General features: G+C 43.0%; 1 protein-coding gene across 1 annotated transcript in view; it reads right to left on the minus strand.

Annotated features, from left to right (window-relative positions):
* Positions 1-12,827: 12,827 nt before the first annotated feature.
* The window catches only part of skia (v-ski avian sarcoma viral oncogene homolog a), a 73,464-nt gene continuing 61,990 nt past the window's right edge, over positions 12,828-24,301 (minus strand). The window contains exons 2-7 of the mRNA XM_020942013.2: positions 23,410-23,520; positions 21,782-21,897; positions 20,419-20,774; positions 19,963-20,306; positions 17,793-18,023; positions 12,828-17,488 (exon numbers count right to left, since the gene is read on the minus strand). Of these exons, the coding sequence (XP_020797672.2) occupies positions 17,291-17,488; positions 17,793-18,023; positions 19,963-20,306; positions 20,419-20,774; positions 21,782-21,897; positions 23,410-23,520 (1,356 nt within the window). The 3' untranslated portion in view covers positions 12,828-17,290. The remainder of the gene's footprint in view (positions 17,489-17,792; positions 18,024-19,962; positions 20,307-20,418; positions 20,775-21,781; positions 21,898-23,409; positions 23,521-24,301) is intronic.

Here is a 24,301-nt window from a genome sequence, read left to right on the forward strand (position 1 = left end):
TGTATTTTATTAAAATCCAACCAAAAACAAAATCCATGAAAAAACAAGTTAGGGAGGAAATGTCCTTGTCATTTGAACTCAGACTGAAGCAGGTCTGTAATATATTATAGTTTGAAACGCTATTCTGTTTTTTTGTTAATAAAATCGTAATTGGCCCAAGTCTAGTGGTACCACTTCAGACATGTTCAGTGTGTTTGAACATAAAAAATAAGGACACTAGCTGCTGAAATGCTGTCCCTATCCAGAGTTTTATGGCACATCTCACCATCTGTCTGTATAACATGAAGAGTTGTACACAACATTATTCCCAACTGTTCAGAATACAGAGTTACACCTAAGACAAGACAAATGAGAGTCCTCAAAAACATACTTGGAGTTGTGTTTTGTTTCATTCACACATGTTTGAGTAATCCTGCACTATCAGTCTGTCTACATCCCCAAAGCTCCAAATGCTCTGCTCTACCTTTTGATGACATGAAGCAGTAGTTTTATTTAAACGCTCCTTTAGTTAGAAGGGATTTCAGTAGGGACTGGCAATTATACGGCTGAAGTCATCCAAATGATTATAGTGAAGGTGTATGGAGTTTAAAACACAAAGGAGAACTTCCTATATTACCATATGACATCACAAGGTGGAACAGTGTTTTCTATTTGAGAGACAAACTCAGCCTAAATATGGAAGGTCTGTGTGTTAAACATGTGTGAATGAAACAAAACTTCAGGTCTGTTTGTGATGAGGAAACTACATTGGAACAGATCAGGAAAAAACATAATATGGAGGCTCTAAAGAAGAAACTCCATGTGGCCATGGTGAGGAGGGGCAGAGCTGTGGCAGACTGCCCTGTGCCCAGCGGGTATCAGAGCACCCGCTCTGTTTAGTCTGACCCATAACTCAGCACGACAGCCTCAGACACAGCCATGATCTGAGCCAGAGACTGGACCGGCCACTGGGGGAGGAGAGGAGAGGAGGAGAGGAGGAGAGGAAAAGACAGGAGATGAGAAGTGAGGAGGAAAGAAAGAATGGAGAGCCAGGGAGATGTGGAGAGATGTGGAAAGAAAAGACTGTACCATCAAGGCACCAAGTTCACCTCCTGGCAGTGGTTGTTTGTTGAATGTCTTTACCCTCTCTCCTCATTACACTTCAGCTGTCCTTTCCAGTGAAGCTATACAGAGCCCTTAAACTTTTCTCTGACCTATGTTTGATCTGTGACAACATATCTGGAGCTGTGGTTTTTTTTTCATTCACACATGTTTAAAACACAAACATTGCAGTTTGTCTCTCAAACGGAAAGCACTCTTTTCCACCTTGTGATGTCATGTCGTAATACAGGAAGTGCTCCATACATTTACACTAAAACCATTTGGATGGTATCAGCTCTGGAATTGCCAATCTCTACAGAACAAAAGGTAAAAGGTAGCTAGTAACTCAAAAAACTACCACTTCATGACATCACAAGGTGGAACAGAGCATGTTGAGCTTTGGAGATGTAGAAGGAGTAATAATAAAGAGTTACTAAAACTTGAAACAAAATGACAACTCTAGGTCTGTTTTTGAGTAAGTAACAACATGTAAAGTAACACGGTGTAAAGCTCAAAAGTTAATTTTGCATAGAATATAAAACCTTCAAAACCGTCAAACACCTTGTATTCCACATTCAAACACTCGCACTGTTTGATTAGGATGTACATGGAGCAAACAGGAACCAGAGCAGAGGGACAGCTGTGCAAACGTACGGACCGTGCCTCATACACAGTGATTTCACAGCCATTCTTTATCCAACTGAAATGACTACACTTTTAAATGGCTCATCTGAAATCCTTCTATGTGTGTGCTGCATTGTCCCTGTTCTTTCCTTGTCATTATAAATACACTACACAATTGTGCAGATCAAATGGAGTGCGTTTTAGTGAGTAACTGCTGGCCTGCTCCAACATTCAGCTTAATAGTCCTGTATTAATTTAGATCAGAAGATGCAATATGAACCCTTTAAATCCAACAGCTATGTATTTATTCATTTTATTTAGTAAATTTTCAGTGGACATTAATAACATTACAATAATGTAATTGTACATTTTACAAGATGGTAATAGACACTGTAAACTAAATTATTCTTTTGTGAGAGCTGGGATCTTGGTGGGAGAAGGAACCTTCATTTTAGTAGTGGGAGAAACCAAGGTACAAGGATGCATAAGGAGAACATGCAAACTTCACAAAAGGTTCGCTCTGGTCTAACCACTGGACCCTGTAACTTTAGTAATTGTTGTTAGCATCAGCGCAATGGCAAAGCTCTGATGCTCTGACTTCATAAAATAAATGAGGACCAACGTTGAAGCACTGCAAGCAACTAGTCTCGTTTTTCATGTCTTTATTAAAAAAAAAAAAAAAGTATTTAAAAATGTGGGTTGCATGATGCTTCTACCACACATGTATGGCATCTGTGTTCACCCGCTCACGTGCCCTCCCATCCCTACATCAGATGCCCTACAGGAGGCGGGCGTGGCGGAGATGGCATAGCATGCGAGCGTATAGGGATGAAGTGTCTTGCTTATCGGCTTGTCAGGTTTGATTCTAAAGGAGTGCTGTTCTTTTTAGTGGTGGCTCAGTGTAGGATCTCCCCCTCATGAATGAGTAGCGCGTGGGTGACTGCACTAGGGTGAAAGATGGTTCAGTTCCTTCCTGTTTGGTATGTTTCTGTCCTCTTGTAACTCTAAAGTGGTAATGGATAAATGCAACATATAATCATTAATGTGCTGAAGGAGCCTGTACTGTGACCCGTGTACGTGCTCTCTTCTGATGCAGCAACGTGGTGAATGGCCCTAATTCATGCAGAGCTCCTTAAATTGTGCAAATAACTTTTCACTGTGGTTCTGTAATGTATTTATTTTTGGAGAGTGAAAATGAATGAGAGCTGCCAATGAAATGTTCACAAACTCTGTATTTTATATTGCAGAATCAAGCATATATTTAACAAATAACTTATGAATAAATTCAAACTAAAAACCTCATGTCTCTTCTTATTCTGTCCTCACTGTTGAAGCAGATACAGCTAAGAAGGTACCAACACTCATCGTTTTCACTGAGAGGAGGCACTATTTCTGCATGGCCATTGTCAAACAAAGTTTGCATCATTCATCTGAGGATGTTTGTTCAGCATGTGACGAACTGAGGCGAGGTGTTGGATATCTTGCTGCTTGTTGTTTGGAAGGTGTGGCCTAAGTGAATGAAAAGGTAGAGGAGCAACCCAACCATTTGTACTGTTCTGATAGACTTCCTCATCCGTTATCTGCAGGAAGGCTCTATCTTCCTGGGAGTAGCCGGGTCTTTCATCCAAACTAGTTTGCTGGAAAACTGCTTCTCTGATGGAGGTGTTCCTTGTGAGATATTCTTTAACTTGGAATGTATTTTCACAAGGTAGGAAGTGACTGGGTCTACCGTTGTCTAGAATGTTTGTTTTAAAAACACTTGCAAGGGGGATGGGTTTGTGAGCTTGACTTAGGCAAACGTTCCCAATGATCACCCATCCTAGGGCTAGCTTCTGTGCAAGGGGTGCATTAGGAGGGCCGTTGTGTTGGTTGAGAACTTTGTGTGCCTGAATGACGTCGCTTCTGATGAGAAGCAGGATGCAGGTGTCAGGATCAAGATCTAGGATTTCAGTTGCAATTTCTTGAAGACGTGATTTGCAATCTGCTGGTTCCACAATGTTTCCTCAACTTTAAGCCCTGCTTTCTTAACTTGCATTTCTATTTCCTTTTTAGTGTATTCTGCCCTTTTGCGGGCTGCTTCGGCTTTGGCTCGAGCGTTTAAGGTGGCCATACTTGCAGATGACTTGCTTGATGCATGCGATCTCTCTGAGCAGAGTGATGGTGCTTTTCCATCAGACATATTTGCTGAGGCTGATGTAACATCCAGTTGTCGTCCTGTAGTAAGAACCTTTTGAAGCGGATGAAGCGGATACAGCTATGCAGATAGATAAACTCCTTGACAACTGACAGGTGTATGGTCCACTTTAATGCCTTCAATTATCAACAGAGTGAAACTACAACAGAAAAGAAACAAACAGTACTGTGTAGTAATACAATTACACACATGAAGTTAAATCTAGCTAACACTGAACAAACTAAATCCAACAAAGCATTCCTTTTAAGTACACATATAAACAACAATTGAAAATATGGTCTCCAAGACTCTTTTAAAATGAAATACTTACAAGCAGTGCTTTCAGTAGGACAACAAAAAAGGATGGACATAGATTAGATCAGACAACTTTCTGTGTCAGCCATTTTACAGGATGTGCTGCATCTTTAACTCTACAACAGTTAACAGTGAACATAAGCATTAAACAAACACAGTGGCTTCTGCTGGTGGAGGGGAAAACTACGCCGACACACTTCTATTTCAGTCATGTGTACTCCCTATGCCCTCTACTGGTGACATAAACGTCACAATGTCAAATGGTTCTATATTTCACCATCCATTCGCACATGTGATCATTCTGTATGAAATGTGGGTGTTTAATGTTGTGCAACAGCTTGAACTCACTGTAAATGTTAAGTACAGTTTGAACTGCTTTAAAAGCCTTTTATAGATGGCCGTTAATAGAAGCACTTTTTGCTCTAGCAAGCTTTCAGGCTTTCAAGCTTCACTCTATACGTAATGTGTTTATAGAATATATGGGTTTGGATTTCTGAAATTAATAACAAAACATGACATTTTCATGATATTCTCATTTTTTGAGATGGTCTGTACATCTACCAATACTATCTATTACTACTTCCCCCTATTTTAATAAAATAAGTGCAAAATCATGAGAATAATTTAGGTCCCAGCACTGAACCTTGTGGAACACCATACGTCAACCTATACACAGTGTATACAGATCACAGTACACAGTCAGTAGTAGTGAGCAGTACTGCAGTATTGTGTAGGTTCACCTGTAGGTTTACTGCCTGTGTGTCCTTTGGCAGGTGAGGCCTCTCTGTCTTTTACTGTGACGAGGAGCTGTTAAGGGTCCTATCTCCTCTGAGCACCAAAGACAGACCCGTAAATCACACTCACCCTCATATCTGTGGCCCACCACAAGGATTTATGTGAGGGGGGCCCGGAGCACATCTATCAGCCTGTCCCAGGAGAGAGGAGGTGGCGGGGGGGCTGGGAAAGAGTGGAAAGAAAGGAGAAAGGGGCATAGGCGAGAGAGGACAGGGGAGAGAGAAGGGGAGGAGAGAGGGGAGGGGGATAAAGGAGGATATAGGGGAGAGGAGGAGAGGGTGATAGAGGACTGTGGGAAGGAGGAGAGAAGAGGGGGCAGAGAGGAAAGAGGGGGGGGGGAATGGGAGTAAAATTGAAGAGAGGAGAGTGAGTGAGGGGGAAGAGAGAAGATGGAGAGAGGAGAGGAGGAAAGAGGAGAGGGGCAGAACAACTACTGAAACAACTACAAAACAAACTACTGAAATATTCAACAGTATTTAAGACAAACAAGAGACTAGTTATTACCTGTTATTACTATAAGATGAGATACAAAAGTGACATAAACAAATTGAATTTTATGAATACACATGGCTTCCTGCTTCTCAGACCCCTCCCCTCAGACGGAGTGGGCTGCATACGTCCCCGTCTGGACATTTGCACACACCACAGAAGCTTTACAAGAGCATGTCAGAGCCTCATAGGGCTGTTTCTGCTCCTAGCTATCACCAACACTTTATAACTGTCTCCACAACGCATAGAGCCCTGACAAGTGTGTGTGTGAATATACAAAAACAGGATACAAACAGTACACTACAACTTCACAAATCTGATGTGATGTGCAGGAATTTAATTCCTGGAATGTCACTGATTGTGTTATTACGTTCTTTTTTCAGACTAAAGTTAACCAAATGCCCGTCTACAGCGATGTCCTAAAGTGTGTTTTCTTACTCTGTCTGTGTCTTAATGCTGCAATGTCTTTTTATTCACATTCTCGCAGCCGGACTCAGACTGCGCGCACATGCACTGACAGCTTGGAGCTGTGCGCAAAGCGATAACATCAGAAACATGTATATGACGATAAACATATTCCATAATCTGTGAGACTTCCACCTGTGTGGGACCAAATGCAGTGGACACCAGTGAGAAGAGAATGTGCGCGGTCAGCAGTAGCAGAGGTGGACACTTGTACCTCAGGTGAGTCGGTGGGAGTGGACTGTGGGACAGACGGGAGCGGGAGTGAGAAAGCAGTGGGTCTGATGTGGGATGGAGAGACATGAGATAGACACCGGTCTGCTGCGTAATGGGAGGAAAACAAACGCAGAGAAAACTATAAAAGCTTGATGTGCGTGTGCGTGCTCGGGCTTACAGCGGTGCACGTGCATGAGAGGGGCGCATGTGCACGCGGAGTGTTCGGAACACAAACTCAGTCAGTTCTGTCATGGCCTACACAAAATTCTATATTCCTTATACCTCTGCTGCTGAAAAAAGAACCTAATAACATAAATTATGGGAAAACCAAATGAACTGATAGTGAACAATATTCTGACTATTCCCAGAATGGGATAAATACCTGGCCCCTCCCCCCGGCCGCACACTGACCCCTCCTCCCACGCTCACCTGATCCCTCTGCATTCAGGGCGCTGTTGTTTGGAGCAGTTCAGGTGGCCGTGTGCAGAGGTCAGTGCGAGGTCATACGGCTCGGTGACACAGGTTCAGGGTGGGTGTTGAGGGTGTGTGTGTGTGTGTGTGTGTGTGTGTGTGTGTGTGTGTGTGTGTGTGTGTGTGTGTGTGTGTGTGTGTGTGTGTGTGTGTGTGTGTGTGTGTGTGTGTGTGTGTGTGTGTGTAAGTGTGTGTGTGGAGGGTGTGGACAGGTATTTATCACAGTGAGGAGACTAAAATGATAATAATAATAATAATATTAATGATATTAAATTAAAGGCCCCTGTACACATGATTTCCCATGTATATATGTATATAAGTTCAAAAAGACATTGTGCTTGTGTCTGCTCTATGTTATAATCTATGACACCTGTGGACCATTATGTTATAATAATAATAATGTTAAATCACAATATTCATCTGAAATGACGTAATAAAAGAAGCAAGTCGCCGTAAACATCATGACAACAAAGCGCTGCATGCTGTGGGCCCCTCTTGTGGAGAGCTGCACATCACACTAGTTAACAGAAGAGGTTTTTTTTTTACACTTGTACCGAAATAACTGCGTGCGCTGCTGAATCCTACATGTATCGTTGTTTAAGAAAATAGCACTGGAGAATGATGTATAAAGCAGTGGGTGTGTGCAGGAGGCGTTGAAAATGAGAGTTGATCGGGCAAAATGGCATCTTGAAAATAAGCAATTAAAGATGACTCAAACATGCATCAATCACTCCAAATACAACAAATACAACTTCAGAAGGTCAAGGAGAAGAAACTACTGTGTCATGGTTAAAAAGATCCACTTAAAGCAAAATGTGTCTGGCCCCAGCACAGATATGTTTTAAGATATTAAAATACGGCAGTAGTGTACTGTCTGCATATATATTTTTATTTGTTGGATAATGAAGTAGCATGATAGTTGTAATTATTTTAAAACTCTGCTCTTCTAAAGTCATTGCAGTGGACACTCAGAATGCATAAGGCGATGAATAACTTTGGACCACTGCAAACTCAGGTGCTATGTCACTAAGGCCGGGCAAAAGTGTCCCCGAGAAGAATGGGAGAAAAGAATGTGTGTGTGTGTGGGGGAGGTGTCTTTCATTTCATGTGCAGAGGGATGTAACTCTGCACTGGGCCGTGCTTTTCATGTTTGACTGAACAAAGGAGGAAGCCTAAAAACACCTCACACTGTACAGACCTGAGGCAGCAGTCAAATTTACCTGACACTGAAAGCTTTCAAGTGTCCAAGTTCCTCAGACCTACTCCTCAGACCTGCTCCTCAGACCTGCTCCTCACACCTGCTCCTCAGACCTGCTCCTCACACCTGCTCCTCAGACCTGCTCCTCAGACCTGCTCTTCAGACCTGCTCCTCACACCTGCTCCTCAGACCTGCTCCTCACACCTGCTCCTCAGACCTGCTCCTCAGACCTGCTCTTCAGACCTGCTCCTCACACCTGCTCCTCAGACCTGCTCCTCACCTGCAGACCTGCTCCTCAGACCTGCTCCTCAGACCTGCTCCTCACACCTGCTCCTCAGACCTGCTCCTCAGACCTGCTCCTCAGACCTGCTCCTCACACCTGCTCCTCAGACCTGCAGACCTGCACTCAGATCACATCTGTGTGAGGTGACTGCTGGTCTTCTGTTCAAGCTGCATGAAGGCTGTCAGGGTCTGCACCTGCTCATCTTCATGGAGATACTATTGCATTGCCTGGAATGTTGGTATTAAATGTTTCCTACTCCAGAGAAGCACGTGACATCATCAGGCTACCTTTAGGCTTGTGGAGAGGCGAGCCCACTCACAATAAGAACGCATGTTTTTCAGCCCATTCAAGCATGAACACACACCTGAAATAGACCAAATGTAAGATATAAGTTTAATGCTGCAAAGTAGAACATTCCAGGTAAAGCATTAACCAGGAGGCAGACAGGTGACAGACAGGTGACAGACAGGTGACAGACAGGTGACAGACAGGTGACAGACAGGTGACAGGCCTGTGGGGCAGTCTGCATGTACAGGATCAGGGACATTTCCATCTGCTACAGGAGGCCCCTGGCCGCTGGGCCACAGAGATGCTCTCTGGTATAGTGTGAGATCAGGACAGACATGTGAGTGTCTTATCCATGAAGTCTCTGACAGAACAAGGCCAGACTGTGCTGAGGCACACATCATGTGTCAAACAGTGGCCCCGTGGCCCCGTGGCCCCGGGGTCACTCAAACATTACACAGCATACTTAGGGCCAGTCACAAGGAGCGTTCCTCTGTCTGTTCTGTCAATGCGCCTACACAGCCATTACTTAAAGCTGCACTATGTGACTTTTGTGGTGGAGGGTCCAACACCCGGTTGTCTCCATGGAAACTGTCCACAGTACAACACCAACCTGTGGGTCAGTCATCTTACTGCTCAACCAATGATGTGTTTTGTTTTGTTTTTATGTCGAGGGCGGGTTTTGAACCACCAACCTTCAGATCCGTGGACAAACACTCTACTAAGCTACTGCTGCTCAAACTACCCACAATGTCCCAAAGTATAGCATTAAACTTGTAGTGATGCCATCAGAACAAGTGACAGGTCAACTCTGTGGAAAGGTGGGAATGCAGGTGTTAAATGAAGTGTTGAGGCAGAAGCATTTGTTTTTCAGTGTCAGTTCAGTGACCAAGTTCACTCACCTCATATGAACTCACGCTCAACTCCAGCTCCTGTCTCCATCTGTCTTCACTTCCACGTGTCTTTTGTAAACCATGTTCTTCACTTTTTACTTCAATAGGGAGTATTGCACTTCTATGAGTTTTTTCTGTTTCATTTTTGAAGCCCTCAGTCCTCTTTGCTCCCTATGCTAAGTTACTCCCCCTTCAGAGTGCCTAGAGACATTGCCTAAAATTTTTAACTAACCTTCCAAATAGGAGAGATTACTAGATTACTCAAACATGCATGGATGGCATCTTCAGGCATGTTTTTTTTATTTTTTTTTTAGGACAACATTATAACATAGTAGGGGGGAAAAAAGATCATCACCATAATACCCACTCTTTAAGATACTGTAATTTAGCTACTTTCAAATTAGGATGTGTGTTTGTGTGGACAGTGTGAGTGTGGTGATGGTTTGTGCTCAGGGTTTACAGGGATGAACCGAAACCTGGACAATCTGTCAACAATTTGTCTCCCTCCTCTCATGAAGTCAGGAATCTAGTAGTATCAGATGTACTTTGTACTATGTGATAGTAGTATACATGTGGTACTGTGTATCAAGGTGATACACGGTTACACCGGTTTACATTTGCATAGCCCCGGCGCCACAGAGACAAGCCCCGCCCCTTACAGACCGCCTCTACGCAACTATGAGCTGTATGGAAATAAGACACCACAAACAAAAAGAGCTGAACACACGAGAGGGAGAGAAGAGGAGAGAGGGAATGGAAAAGAGTGGGAGAGAGAGAGGGAAGAGGAGAGACGGAGATGGCAGGTGAGGGAAGAGGAGAGAAGGTAGAGAGAGGAGAAGAGAGGAAAAGACAGGGAATGAGGCGAGAGGACGTGTTGGGGAAGAGAAGGAGAGTAGGAGAGTAGGAGAGAGTGCATGTGAAGGAGGATGAGAGGAGGAGAGAGGGAGAGGTGTGGAGGAGAGGGGCATGTGAGGGAGGTAAGAGAAGGTGATAGAGGAGGAGAGGGAGAAGTCATGTGAGGGTGGAGGAGAGAGGAGAAAGAGGGAGAGATGGAGTGTACGTGGGAAGGAATGGGAAGAGAGATGAGGTGAAAGGGCGGAGAAGAGGAGGAGGGGCGGGGGCATTTGAGGAGAGGAAAGAAACGTAGTGGAGGGAGGGTTATGGTGTACATGTACATGTACATGTACACGTACATGTACTCTGTCATCCTGTTTTCTGCAACTCACACTGTTGTTGTGTCCTTGAGCAAGACCTGAGTGTTTGGGGGTTGTGCTACAGGCTGCGTGTGACGGAGAGGAATGAATAATGGAAGTGTTACTGTAATGTGCAAAATCATTCAGAAGTTATTATTTATTAAGAGCCGAGCGTGCAAGTGTGTGGATGGGTATTACACACAGTATGGGGACAAAAGTCTGTACACTCAACATGGAGAACTGCCCTTACAGGGACAGAAATTAGGTCCCCATGATGTAAATGTGTTCTTATTAGATCGACAAACACAGTTTAAAGTTCAGGCATGGGTTAAAATAGGTTAGGTCCCATATGAGGCTATTTTCTAAACTCTAATGTTCTAATGTGGTTTCCTCATCACACACACACCTGGAGTGTGTTTTGATTCATTCACATGTTTAACACACAAACCTGCACATTTAGGCTGAGTTCTTCTCTCAAACAGAAACACTATGTTCTACCTTGTGAGGTAATACAGGAAGTACACCTTCACTAGGATTACTTGGATCATTTCAGAGTGGTCAGGTCACTGCTGGACACTCCTCTCTGAGCTTCAGAGTTGAACTGTTTCACTCCAGTTTATGTGACTGTGTTTCATGAATGAAGCAGCTCAAGTTTTATGAGCTGTCACTAGGCTACCAGTGCCCACACAATCAGACTGTTGTGATTGGCTGTTGCTAAAGTTGATCACAAACAACAGCTGTAACGGGATGGATCCTCATGAGCCCATGAGAAGAGCTACTGTGCTCCTGAAGAAGCAGATCACAGCCAACACCAGTGTGAGTGTGCTCTACACACTGTCAGCCTGCCTTCACTGATGTTCATTGGCTCTTTGGTGATCATGTGACACAGAGCTGTGGGTCATGTGACTGACAGCTCTCAGACGCTGATGGTTCTTGTCAGGCTCAGACCTCACTGCTTGCAGTCGGACATGAATATGGACAGAGCCCCGGGGCCAGTGGCTTCTGTGCCTGACCATGGCCTCCTGCTCTGTGTGTGGGTGTGTGTGGGTGTGTGTGTGCATGAGTATATATGTATGTGTGGGTGGGGTGTGTGTGTGTGTGGGGGGGTGGGGGGGGACATTAGACTGGCAGGTGAGGTCAAAGGTCAGGCAGAACACAGTCAGAAAAACACCATTAAAACAGCAGCAGCAGAGGTGGCATCAACATGGATCTATGTATGTGTATGTATGTGTGCGTGTATATATATATATATATATATATATATATATATATATATATATATATATATATATATATACACACACACACACACACACATATATATATATATATGTGTGTGTGTGTGTGTGTGTGTGTGTGTGTGTTTTTAATGTATGTATGTATGTATGTATGTATGTATGTATGTATGTATGTATGTATGTATGTATGTATGGTATACCATCTGTATGCAGCTGTGGCCATACCTGCTTGTCAGTGTCTCATCAGATCACAGAAGCTCAGCAGGGATGGTCCTGGTTCATATTTGGATGGGAAACTGCTGGGAAAATCAGGTGCCACAGTGGGACACAAGTGGCTCTAATGAAAATTAGGCAAGACACTTCACCTTGTTCAGTGGACTGTTGTGTGTGGAGTATTAGTGGTGGGTGATAGGGCCATTGCTACAGGTTGGCAGCCTTGTTTCAGCTTCGCTTCAGCTGCTGTGGCCACTACATCCATCACCACCACCACAGACTATGAGGTGAATGAATAATGCTCTGTAAAACCCTTTGGGTGTTTTGAAAAGAGATATATAAATATATAAAAAGAGATATATAAATATGAAAGCTGTGCATTAGTCCAAGGAGGCTCATTGGGGCTTCTCATATGATCACACTTTATATTCTTATGTACAGATTATTTATTTTATACCTCATATTATTATTATTATTATTATTATTATTATTAATAATAATAATAATAATAATAATAATAACAATAATAATAATAATAATAATAATAATAATAATAATAATAAATAATAATAATAATAATAATAATAATAATAATGAGAACCACTCTCACGTGATGTCTGGTGGTATGCATCTGATCATGAAAACTTTGCAAAGTTTAAGAACAATCTTTATGGAGATGGAATATTATGTTTTTTATTGCAATAAATGCACCATTAATAATTAATACATGCTTTTTTTTCCTTTTCTTAAAAAAAAAAAACAGGTCTAAACTGTGTTAACATGGACCTTGGTAATATCGTGTGTACGTGCGTGTGATATATAATACAGATTGGCTTGTGGATTGTCTTTCATCGCAAGCTCATTTAACAAATCCTCGTAATTATGATTTGTGTTGTTGGGATAAAAAACAGCACAAATGGGTCAACAATCTGGACAAAACAATTTATTTCTGCATATGCTTCTATACACTGTACATTCAGTCATTGTTGAATATGAGCACGGCTATTTTTGAACATAATCTCAAGTTCTTTACAATGGAGGCTGTGTCGCTGGGGGGAGGGGCCTGTGTCGCTGGGGAGGGGTCGGGAGAGGGGGTGGGGTGCAGAGCCAAGCTGTGGTATATTGTATGGTTAATAATTGTGATATAGACTTTCTATAGTTTGTGGAGTAGGCATGGGCGATATGTCAAACATGTTATTACAGTTTTGATTTGTAAATCTGTTTCCACTGAGAGTTCACACTTCACTCTGATTGGCTGAAAGCACCTGCCACTCACTCAGAGCGTGGAGGAGGTGGGTGTGTCCATAGATTGTCCCAGGTTCACAAAAAGATTCCGTTTGATATCATTAGATTGCCCAAGCTTTTTACTCTAAGGATGAGGATAGAGGGAGGGACAAAAGGACATGGGACCAGGTCATATAGAGGGAATATGGACATACATACAAACAAATGGCCTTTGGGACATAGGTACAGGAGGACAGAGGGTAATGTCACAGGAGAACATGAGAAAAGAGGGACTAGAGGGACTAGAGTAGTGGGGACCTATAGGGACCTGGGGTGGAGCAAATGAAGGACATGGGGAGGGGGGACAAGAGGGGGATTTGGGGACATGGGGACAGAGGGTCTATAGGACATATGGTTGGTGTACACAGGCACAAGTGGACAGGAAAACAGAGGGACAATTGGAGTTGGTTTGAAGCAGGGGTCTCCAACCTGTAGCTCGCCAAGGGATTTCTGAATTCTATATATTGTGGATAATAAGTAAAATTTGATCAATTACTATTGTAAATGTATCATTTTCATGCCTAAATTTGTGCACCGATAAATGGACAGTGGTTTATGTTTTATAAGCATCTAACTGTTGCCCATCTAAGGCTTGTCGTGGCTCTTATATTTACTCAGTTTCTTTGCGACAGCTGAAACTGGCAGCTCTCTGGCATTTTTGATTTGTACAGTTAGCTCACTGGAGAAAAAAAGGTTGGAGACCCCTGGTTTAAAGTGTATACAGGGACATGGCAGAGGGACATTAATAAGGGACATATGGGGGAAAGAATCATCAGTGACCAAAGGAAAAGGTGGACATTGAGACATGGAGACAACTGAACGATGGATCAATGGGAAATCCCTTACATGGAAAAGGGGACAGGAACATATAGGGAAATAAGACAAATGCACATACTGAATTTGAACATAGGAAAAAAGGGAACATTGAGATGATGAGGACATAAGGACCAGTAGACATGGGGACAGAGGGACAATTGAATTTAGAGAGACAGAGCCCCCAGTAAGGGACAGGAATGTATGGGGAAAAAGACTAATGGACATAGTGAATTTCAACATATGGAAAAAATGGACATTGAGCCATGAGGACAACTGAATATAGAGTCAAGTACATAGGCTCTAAGAGGCAGAGGGACATGGGTAAGGGGACAACAGGGACAGGGACATATGGAAAAGTGGACATTAAGACGACGGGACGTGATAACAGGTGGAGACAGGATAGGGGACAGGGGAAGAGACATCCCTCCACAGACTCCCCGTGAAGTCCAGTGGCATGTCTCACTGCATCAACTGTTACATCATCAAAAAGAGACAGCTATAGTAAAGTAAGAATTTGTTTGAAAAAGTAAAGAGCATGTACATATCTTACACATTATCCAGTTGAAAAAACATATTTACAAATGTAATTCTTCACACTGGCTAGTTTCTGTATTCAGATGGACTGTTATTGCTTCATAATTGTCCTTTTAGAAAACATTTTGTCTCCTTTTTTGTAGAAAACGTGAGAGATTTTTTTGTAAAGTGTAAAAACAAATATAAAAAGTTTGGTACCAATTTGAGCGATGGGATTAGAAAAGGTCACGCATGCATATTTCAAATAAAGCACTCTCAAATCTGTCCTGGACACCTTCGGCCCACAGGCACTTGAGGTTGTCCAGCATTTGATGTTTGACTTTTGATCTGATTGTTTATTCATATTGCATATTAATATAACCTCTACAAGTACAAGTATCAATGCCCAATATCTGAATATATACGTGTATGGCAAAACTCATGCAAAAGAAACAATGCTATTGGAAAAAGAACAGACATCAAACATGTCCACGCTAACACAACACCAAAGGAAAGACAGTCATGTACATTCGAATTGCATGTACCCGCCAACGAGGGAGAGCGCCCCCTACAGCCACCAGGGTCCCGTTAACACCTCCATCAGGTACTCCTCCTTTTGCTTCACCAAAACAAAGTACAATCCAAAAAGTCAGACAAGCAGCAAAATGTTATGCTAACCTGGATCTAGCCAAATTGGCAGTTCAATTCTACTTTTGACCAGCTAGTAAAGTGCACATGACAGTCACAAGTACTCATTTTACTCAAATATAGTCAGTGTTGGGGAGTAACAGATTACTTGTACTGGAGTTACATAATCAGAGTACAAATTATGAATAACTGTATTCGGTTACAGTTACTGTTTCCATGAGTGGTAATTGGATTACAGTTACTTTGTTAAAATAAATGGATTACATGGGGGAATTTTCCTGTTTTCATATTTGGGCTATATCCCTTTTTTTTTTTTTCCTCGGTAAGTCCACTCATTGCCAGACACTAAACCAGGTCTAAACTAGGTCTAAACTAGGACTAAACCAGGTCTAAAACAGGATTTAACAGGACCATGCTGCTCAGACCGTGTCTCCTCCTCTTCTATCAATAAGATTTTTAATACGGTTAAGTAAAGACTCTGCCTTTTCATTTTCTTTTAGCAGACAAAACATCTTATTTGAAGATTTCCTCGTCTTTGCTTCTCTACAGCAAATCAAGTAATCCAAAGTATTCCGATTACATTACTCATTTTAAGTAATTTAATGGATTACGTTACAAACTACATTTTGGGGTATGTAATCTGTAATCTGTAGGGGATTACATTTTAAAAAGTCACCTTCCCAACACTGAATATAGTTAACATAATTATATTTAAGATATTACGTTTTGCGCAATATTAATGTTAAGAAAGGCCAACACTTCTCTAAATTACACAATAGTTACGATGAGACTAAGACAAATAAATGTTGTTGTTTTGTCAAACCTGCTCATTTTATTAAATTAAGGTTTAAATGGTAAGAAAAATGCATTCTTTGTATGTAAATTGCCCTGCATTTTGGATGGAATTTCCTGTGTTGATGGAATGGGCAGGGGTATTCTGCTTTAGAACTCAGCCCTACCTTTTGTATTTTTGTACTTTTCTTCTCAACTTTTTTCCCAGAAACTGCCACTTGTAAAATTATGATAAATATTTCCCACAGGTACTATTGCCACCTAACCAAGTAGTAATTAGAAAAACATGTCATATGCACTTTGTGCAGACATTTCACTCACCTAAACATGAATGTGGTAGTAAATAGAATGGCAGTTACATTTGTCTTGCCACCACTGGCTTTAAGTGTCCCAAAACACAGTTCCAGTTGATTCTGCATAGCCATCGTAAACTACTGATACTTTGCAGTTGATATCACCGACATTCCCTGTTGTGAAACCTGAACACCTTGCTGGCATGGTTTGCTAATTGTGCATCATGGTAACTGATGAACATTCCACCATAGAAGTACATGTAGAACCCCCAAGCGTGACGTCACTGCACAGTATCATTTGCATGTACATAGACTGATGTTTGACTCATAAGTGCCTGGATGAGGAGGAGCTGATGGCGTGGTGCAAACAGGACCCCCACCGAGCGCCTCACGCCCCCACAGGAGAGCCCCAACTGTCCTCGTATTTACAATAGTCTGCGATAATCAAAGGTTACAGGTGTCTATGGATGACCGCTGAGAATATGACATCTCTGTCTGCTTTCCAATGAGTCAAAGTGCCATTCACTTTATGAGTAAAAAAAAAAAAAAAAACAACACAAATATTTACATTAATTTAACTCAAAATGTGGTAGTAGCCCTGAGGGCCAAAGCAAGGTTCAGTGCTAAATGGACTAGACCTGGTCCAGCTCGGCACGGTTCTTCTCAAGTGCTATTGACCACCTCCATGAGACCAGTCCTCTTCAGGGGCCCAGACTGCCCCAGGGGCCCAAACATGTCCAGGGGCCCACATTTGTTCACTATGCTCACTTTGATCGTCCACGAACCAGCTCCTGAGGCTTTGCTCCAATCACCTTCACTGTTGATATCTGAATAGCTTATCATTTCGCCATCTTCTCTATGGTCACAGTGAAGAACTTGGTGCAGGATGAGTAAAAAAGGGGATTGGGTGGAGCGTTGGAACACCTCTTGGACAAAGTTTGGTTGGGTGCCCGTGCTTGCTGGAGGAGCCGTGTTGGAGTGTGTAGGTGGCGCTATAGTGAAGTTCTGGAGATTTTCTACACATCTAGCGGTGTGTCCTCTGATGCCTCCTCCTTACAGCTGGTTGCACTGGAGGACTTGGGCCAGAGCTGTTGCTGGAGCTCCTTGACCACTTTCTCCAGGTGCTCCCGGGCCTCCCGCTCCTGAAGCAGGTCTGAGCGAAGCTGTTCACGGTCGGCCTCAGCGTGTTGGAGCTTCATCTGAAGGTCTTCAATCTGAGGGAACAAAACAGGACTTTGACCACACACTCAGCTCCACACATCTGGCGTGTTACTTTAAAGGGCCCATTAAGCAAATTAGATTGTTGTGATCCATGTTATAATGTTACCTCCTGTGTGCTACACTTCTGATACAGATCAAGCTTATTCTAAAGCTATTCAGGAAATGCTGAATTCTATCTTGTCAATAGGATTTTTTTTAGTTTCAGTACCTGCTCAAATGAGAATTTAGTTTCAATACTCAATAGAGTATCAATTTGTATCAGATGTTTGATACTCTAGACACCCTGGTAAGTAGTACCTGAGCAGAGTACTTTGCACGCAGTCGTCCAGCCTCACAGCCCTTGTCACATACGCGCAGCTGCCGGGCCTGCTCTAGCTCCCTCTTGAGGCGGAGTCGGGCCTCGTTGGCGTCCTTCATCTTGCGCTCGCTCTCTGCTCTCAGACGCTCCATCTCTTTCCTCAGGCTCCTCTTGGCCTCCGTTGCCTCGCGCAGCTTCTCCTTCTTAGCCACTCGCAAAAACTCCAGCTCCTGCACAGGAGACATTACACCTTTGAGCAAATGTTTCCATATAAACAGATACCAGTGTAGAGCATTTACTGCCTTTAAACTAAAATATAATCATACAAAACTGAGCCAAATGTGTGATGTATCTGTTATTTATCTCTCAAGTAACTACAGAACAACTACAGAACAGTAAATATAATTTAGTAGCTCATTTGTATTTTCTGCTTCTTATATTTTTTTTTTCTTGTTCTTTATTTTTTATTATAAGGACAAAGCATTTGCTAAGCCCCAAATCAGTTAAAAAGTACATGATTTTAGGATGGCGATTTGTGAATTATGTAGCTGACAGAGGTTATAAGCTCAGTTTTCAGTGCTTGGTTATGTAAATAAGCAGTGTCTCTTCAGCTGCCCTTCTACAACCTACAACAAACAACATGTGAAATGATACACGTAAACAAGCAGATCCGCAGTGGTGTGAGTGTCTCTCGGGAGCAGGGAGAGCACAGAGAGCAGGGGCCAGGCTGGGGCCGCTCTTCCTCTGAACTCCGGCCCCTATCAGAGGGCTGGTCCTGGGAACTGGGGCCGGCCGCTCGTGTCTGTCAGCAGGTTTTGTGGAGGTGGGACAAAGCATGAGCCTGAACAATGCATCACACCCTCCACTCCAAGATGACAAGGACAGCGTTGATGGGACTAGTGCCTGGATTAGCCTGGAGCCACTCACACCCTTCTCTAATCCCACTTTCAACCTGCTCTAACTATGCTCTAACCCTGCTCTAACCCTGCTCTAACTATGTTCTAACCCTGCTCTAACCCTGCTCTAACTATGTTCTAACCCTGCTCTAAACCTACTCTAAACCTGCTCTAACTATGCTTTAACCCGGCTTTCAACCTGCTCTACCCGTGCTCTAAACCTGCTTTCAACCTGCTCTAACTGTGTTCTACCTCTGCTCTAACCCTGTTTTAAACCTGCTCTAACCATGCTACTCATGCTCTAACCCTGTTCTAATCCTGCTCTAAACCTGCTCTAACTATGCTCTAACCCTGCCCTGTACAGTGCCTACACTGGATGTGAGGCTGTGTCTGCCCTGTGTGGGTAAAGCTGCCTGCTGCCAGAGTCTTAGACCAAAACAGTGAGTCAAAGTGCACACATGTGTTGGTGCCAAGGACAGGTCTGGGAAAGCACACACTTCCTTCCTCTGCTCTTGTTTGTGACCATGGCTTATGCAAGTCCTGTTTCCTCCCAGAGATGGGTAGTACCTACTTTTACTCACTTACATTTACATAAAGAAATGTTACTTTTCAGAGTAGTTTTAAAGCATATTCTTTTATAGGTGAGTAATACTTTTATTGAAGTAACAGTACTCTTACATGTGTAAATCTTTTGGTTAATCTTCCCACTGTGAGGAAATCTACAAGCGACAAAAGCTTTTTGGTGACAATATGAAATGATCTGAACATGATTTTAGTGTTTCTTGCACCATTCCTTCAGATATAATTTAGTTTGTCTCATGTTTGTGTCTCTCCTTATTAAATACCTGATTTTGTTTCTCTTTACGTTACTCTTTAAGTTAAGTTTATGTTTTTTCAGTAGTACTTTCCCAAATACTTTTTCATTCTTACTAGAGTAATTTCCTGGACCTCTACTTCTACCATACCACTACCAGTACTTCTGCTTCAGTAATATTATTCTGAAGTAACGTTACTCTTACAGTTACAGTCTGACTAAACTCATACATATGATATGAGTTATATGTGTAACATGTGTGATATGTGATGAGTGACATGTGATATGTGTGATACGTGTGATATATGTGATACGTGTGATGTGTGATACGTGTGATGTGTGATACGTGTGATATACTGTATGTGATATGAGTTGTATGTGTGATAAGTGAGATATGAGTGGTATATATGATATGAGTGATGCGTGAGATGTGTGATAAGTGAGATATGAGTGGTTTACCTGCTGGAGGCTGCGTTTTGCCTGCAGCGCGGAGCCCAGCTTCTCCTCCTGCTTCACTCTCATCTTGACAATCTCATGGAGGAACTTCTCCTTGGCCTCTTTAGAGTCCAGCCCACAGTCCAGGGCCTGCCTCAGGCTCTCCAAGTCCGACTCTAGGCCACACTCTGGGGCCGGAGCCGGAGTGGATGTGGGTGCGGCTGGGGTGGCAGAAGGAGGGGCTGCTTGGCTCTCTGAAGCGAACGCTGAACTGACGGGCCCCTGGGAGCCCGGAGAGCTCAGGTCCTTGGCTGAGCTGCTGGATGAGGTGAAGGACGGAGAAGACAGAGAGGACAGGGACGAAGTGACTGCAGGACAGAGCAGAGACACAGCAGAGACAAAAACATTTGAGTTCTCTGTAATCATGCAAAACCTATTCAAAAGTTTATACATGAAAAGTCTGACAAAAAAACAACTTACACTCGTCACGACTTTCAACTTCAATCTCCACCTCTGAGTCTTTGTCGTCTGGAGGTGCTAGTGCAGGGGCTTTACAGACAGGTAGTGCAGTGGGGGCAGTGGGTGCAGTGGGTGCAGTGGGTGCAGTGGGTACAGTGGGTGTGGGGCCCTCGCTGGCTGGGGGCCCCTTGTCTCCCGTGGCTCTCCTCTTCCGGGACCGACAGCTGCTGTTGGCACTCTCCCCGGGAGCCTCACCTCCACTGGGGTGGGATGTACTGGGGACTGAGGGCGACATGGGACCCATCTTCCCCAGGTGCAGAGGGGTGAGGGCCACATTGGGGGCCACAGCGCTCTCTAGGCTCTTGTAGTTGTAGAAGCTGGAGGAGGAGAGGGGGGTGTTAGCATGGATAATACAGATGCCATTATCACAGAGGGCATTAGTGAAGGATTAGGTCCCAACACTGATGGAGCCAATAACTAGAGCTAAACACATTTTTAAATGTGAATTTTCTGACAAGCACTACAATGGTGATTAGATTTGTGATTTGTGATTTATGTTTTAAAAATAGGATTCTGGAAGTTCACATTTTAAATGTGATAAATTACAGCTACATAACAGTTGGATCAGTTTTGTCTTGTCTTATTTTACTTTTGTTTTAAGGAAATTAAAGGGCCTATATTACATTCTTTTCTGGTCTATCTTATAATGTTGTTTCTGCATCAAAATGTTCTTGGAGTTCTTCTCTCAAATGGAAAACACTCCGCCGTGTCATGTCATGTGTTAATACAGGAAGTGCTTCACTGTGTTTTTAAACTGTACTATACGCCTTCTCTAGAATTATTTTTGATACTTTAGGTAAATGGAAGCTGTTCACTTGAGAAGTATCAGTATAGCATCACAAGGTGGACCAGAGCATTTTGAGCTCTGGAGATGTAGACAGACTAATAATGTGTGAACGAAACAAAACAACAAAGTCCACGTCTGTTTTTGAGGAGGTAATAACGTTCTAACATAGTTTAATGCTCACAAGAGTACATTTTGAGTAATATAGGACCTGAAAATGATCATTTCAGTGTCTTCACTGGTAGTGGCTGAAAACAGGTATTGGCAGATTCTTAAAGCTATAGTATAAAAATCTGTATCAGAATTGAAAAAGCTGGACAGGGTCTTCCCTTGTGTTGCGTTGTTGTGTTTGTGTGAAGAGATTTCATTTGTTTATAAAGTCGCCACAATCCAGCCACAGCACAAGGTTAGACTTTGACTTGTAAATACAGGAATTTACATATTTGTTTAATGGGAACCGACCAGACAATATGGAAGCAGATATTAAAATGTTATAAAACACACCCAGGCTAGCCCTCTGTCCCAGCCAAACATACACACCTGTCCCGCAGCAGGGCTAAAGGGTGGCTGGCCGGCTCCTTCTCCCCAGCAGAGACGTGAGGAGACCAGGGTCTGAACGCTGACGGCCGCTGTCGGGGCTGGAGGCAGTTCACTCCCTGAGAAGACACAAGGACAAAACCACTGGTAAACTACACATGCTCTTTATTACCACAAATGGTCAGGTTAGGTTAAAAGTGCACTGGGTAACTTGTATGATCAGGTTGGGTTTCCATGGAGACAAATAGGAGAACTCTTCCACATTATGGCATTAAAGGAGAAATGTTCCACGCTATAGTATTAAGTTTCTTTATCCTGCATGTGTTATGGCCCCGGTTAGAAGGACCACAACAAAGAAAGGGGGAGACGACAACACTGGCAGCTTTAACCCTTGTGTGGGCATTTATTTAAAATGATACAAAAGTGCGAAAAACAAAAAGAAAATGTGGTGGCTGTGGTTTGGCGGCCTGGTAGGCCCGGAGGATGGAGTGGAGCAGGAGGAGGGAGGCGTGTTCCCACAGGCCTTTTATGCTTCCACAGAGCAGGTCAGGCAGGGCAGGATGTGGAGGGCGAGATACGGCCTGGGTCATTTTCAGGTATAAAAATAATTCTTACTCATGTTTGGTTTTACAGTTCAGTTTTATAGTTCAGGAAAGTACTGGCCTTCTTCATTGTCTTCTTCAAGTATTGTCTTGTCTAAGTTTTACAGTATTATTATCAGAAAATATGACCAACCAAAACTAAGCAAACCCCAACCTTAAACATGTTTCAGATCTAGACATAAATAAGTGTAGTTTCATACTGTCTAATATCCAAACAAATCAATAAAATCTCAACATTTCTTTACCTGAAATGTTCCACACTATGGCATTAAACAAATATTGTACTTTGTTTTATTGATCTTTATTTAACCAGACTGTCCCACTGAGTTTAAGAATCTCTTTTAAGGGGAGTCCAGGCCCCACAGGGATCGTACATGTTTTTAGTGGTAGGAGAAACCAGAGCTTCCGGAGGAAACCTATGCGGGCACAGGAAGAACATGCAAACTCCCCACAGAAAGGCCCTGCACCGCCAGAATCAACCAGGACCTTCTTACAGGTCAGATCTCTGGAGAGGTGACCCCGTCCACAGAAAGAATGCATGAATTTAGAGGGTTTGGATTTTTGTTACTTGGCAATAAATACATTGGTAATTTATTACAATCAAGGCAAACAAGTTTAATATTGTGGGGAACATTACAGGCAAAGCAATAACATCTCCAAGGAAACAAGCAGGTGTTGGGCCCTTCACCAGGAAAGTAACATAGTGCAATTATTTTCACAACTTTATTTATACTCTTGATCTGTGCGTAATAAAAAGATGGAACAAAACCAAATATTTGCAGCATTCCCAGGCCTAAATCTCAACTGTGATGAACAGCTCCAGCTCCAGTCTCCTCCTGAGGGTTGGACAGATCGACGTGCTGGCCTCCACGGGCCGATGGAGTTACCGCACTCGGGGTAAGTGATCCCCCGGCCCACAGCGGCTCTGGTTTCCGCGCTCGGATGCCCTGCCAAATCTAAATTTAAGCTCCGGCGCGCTCCCAAACACAGGCTAGCATTACAGGACATGTCATCTGACCAGCCTCTCACCTTCTGGGACAGGGCCTGCAGAACGGCCTGGGGCTTGGGCTTCTCCGGCACAGGGGAGGGGGGGCATGCGTCTTCATGTTTGGGCTTCTTCAGAGGGATGGCATCTGGCATCTGCAACACAGGGACGACAACAGATTAGGATTTATAGTCATAGTTGTAAACATACTTAGTAAAGCGTCTGAAGGAAGGTTGTCACAATACTATGTACGATATTAAAACTTTAAAATCAGTTTTGATACTAAGGAACAGACTTGATACTCAATATCAGTTCCAATACCATGATGATAAAAAGACAACAGAATGAGATTTCCAACATTAAATGACAGTACTGTCTTTTCCATTCTCATGTGTCTTACATGTGTATAATCCTCAGAGCTCCAGTAGGTTCTATAATGGTTCATGGGTGTATACTCATCTATGTGCTCTTATACTTATATATTTATACTGATCATTTATCAAGATCATTCTGAAGCTATTCAGGGAAGTTCATTTCTGTCCTGTAAATGTGAATTTTTAGTACTGATAACTTCTCAAATGAGTATCTAATTTTGATACTAGTTTTAGTATCTGATTTGATACTTTGAAGTATGTGTGATACCAACTGAATCAAGACACAAGCAACCCATAAAACCACTTTAACTGTTCATTTAAGCATGATATAATGGAGAAATTAAATGTCTGTTACCCACTCAGTCTTTGTTATCTTGGTCTTCATCAACAAAGGTATAATACAGACAGGAATGGACAACACTGTCACGATGTCTACAGAGTTCTGTCTCTAGCAGACAGGAGTAAAGTCAGAGGAGTAGAGCCAGAGGAGTAGAGCCAGAGGAGTAGAGCCAGAGGAGCAGAGCCAGAGGAGCAGAGCCAGAGGAGCAGAGCCAGAGGAGCA

Source organism: Boleophthalmus pectinirostris, unplaced genomic scaffold (genome assembly GCF_026225935.1).
Source record: "Boleophthalmus pectinirostris isolate CB_2022bp ecotype Guang Dong unplaced genomic scaffold, ASM2622593v1 HiC_scaffold_8, whole genome shotgun sequence".
Classification (NCBI taxonomy): domain Eukaryota; kingdom Metazoa; phylum Chordata; class Actinopteri; order Gobiiformes; family Gobiidae; genus Boleophthalmus; species Boleophthalmus pectinirostris.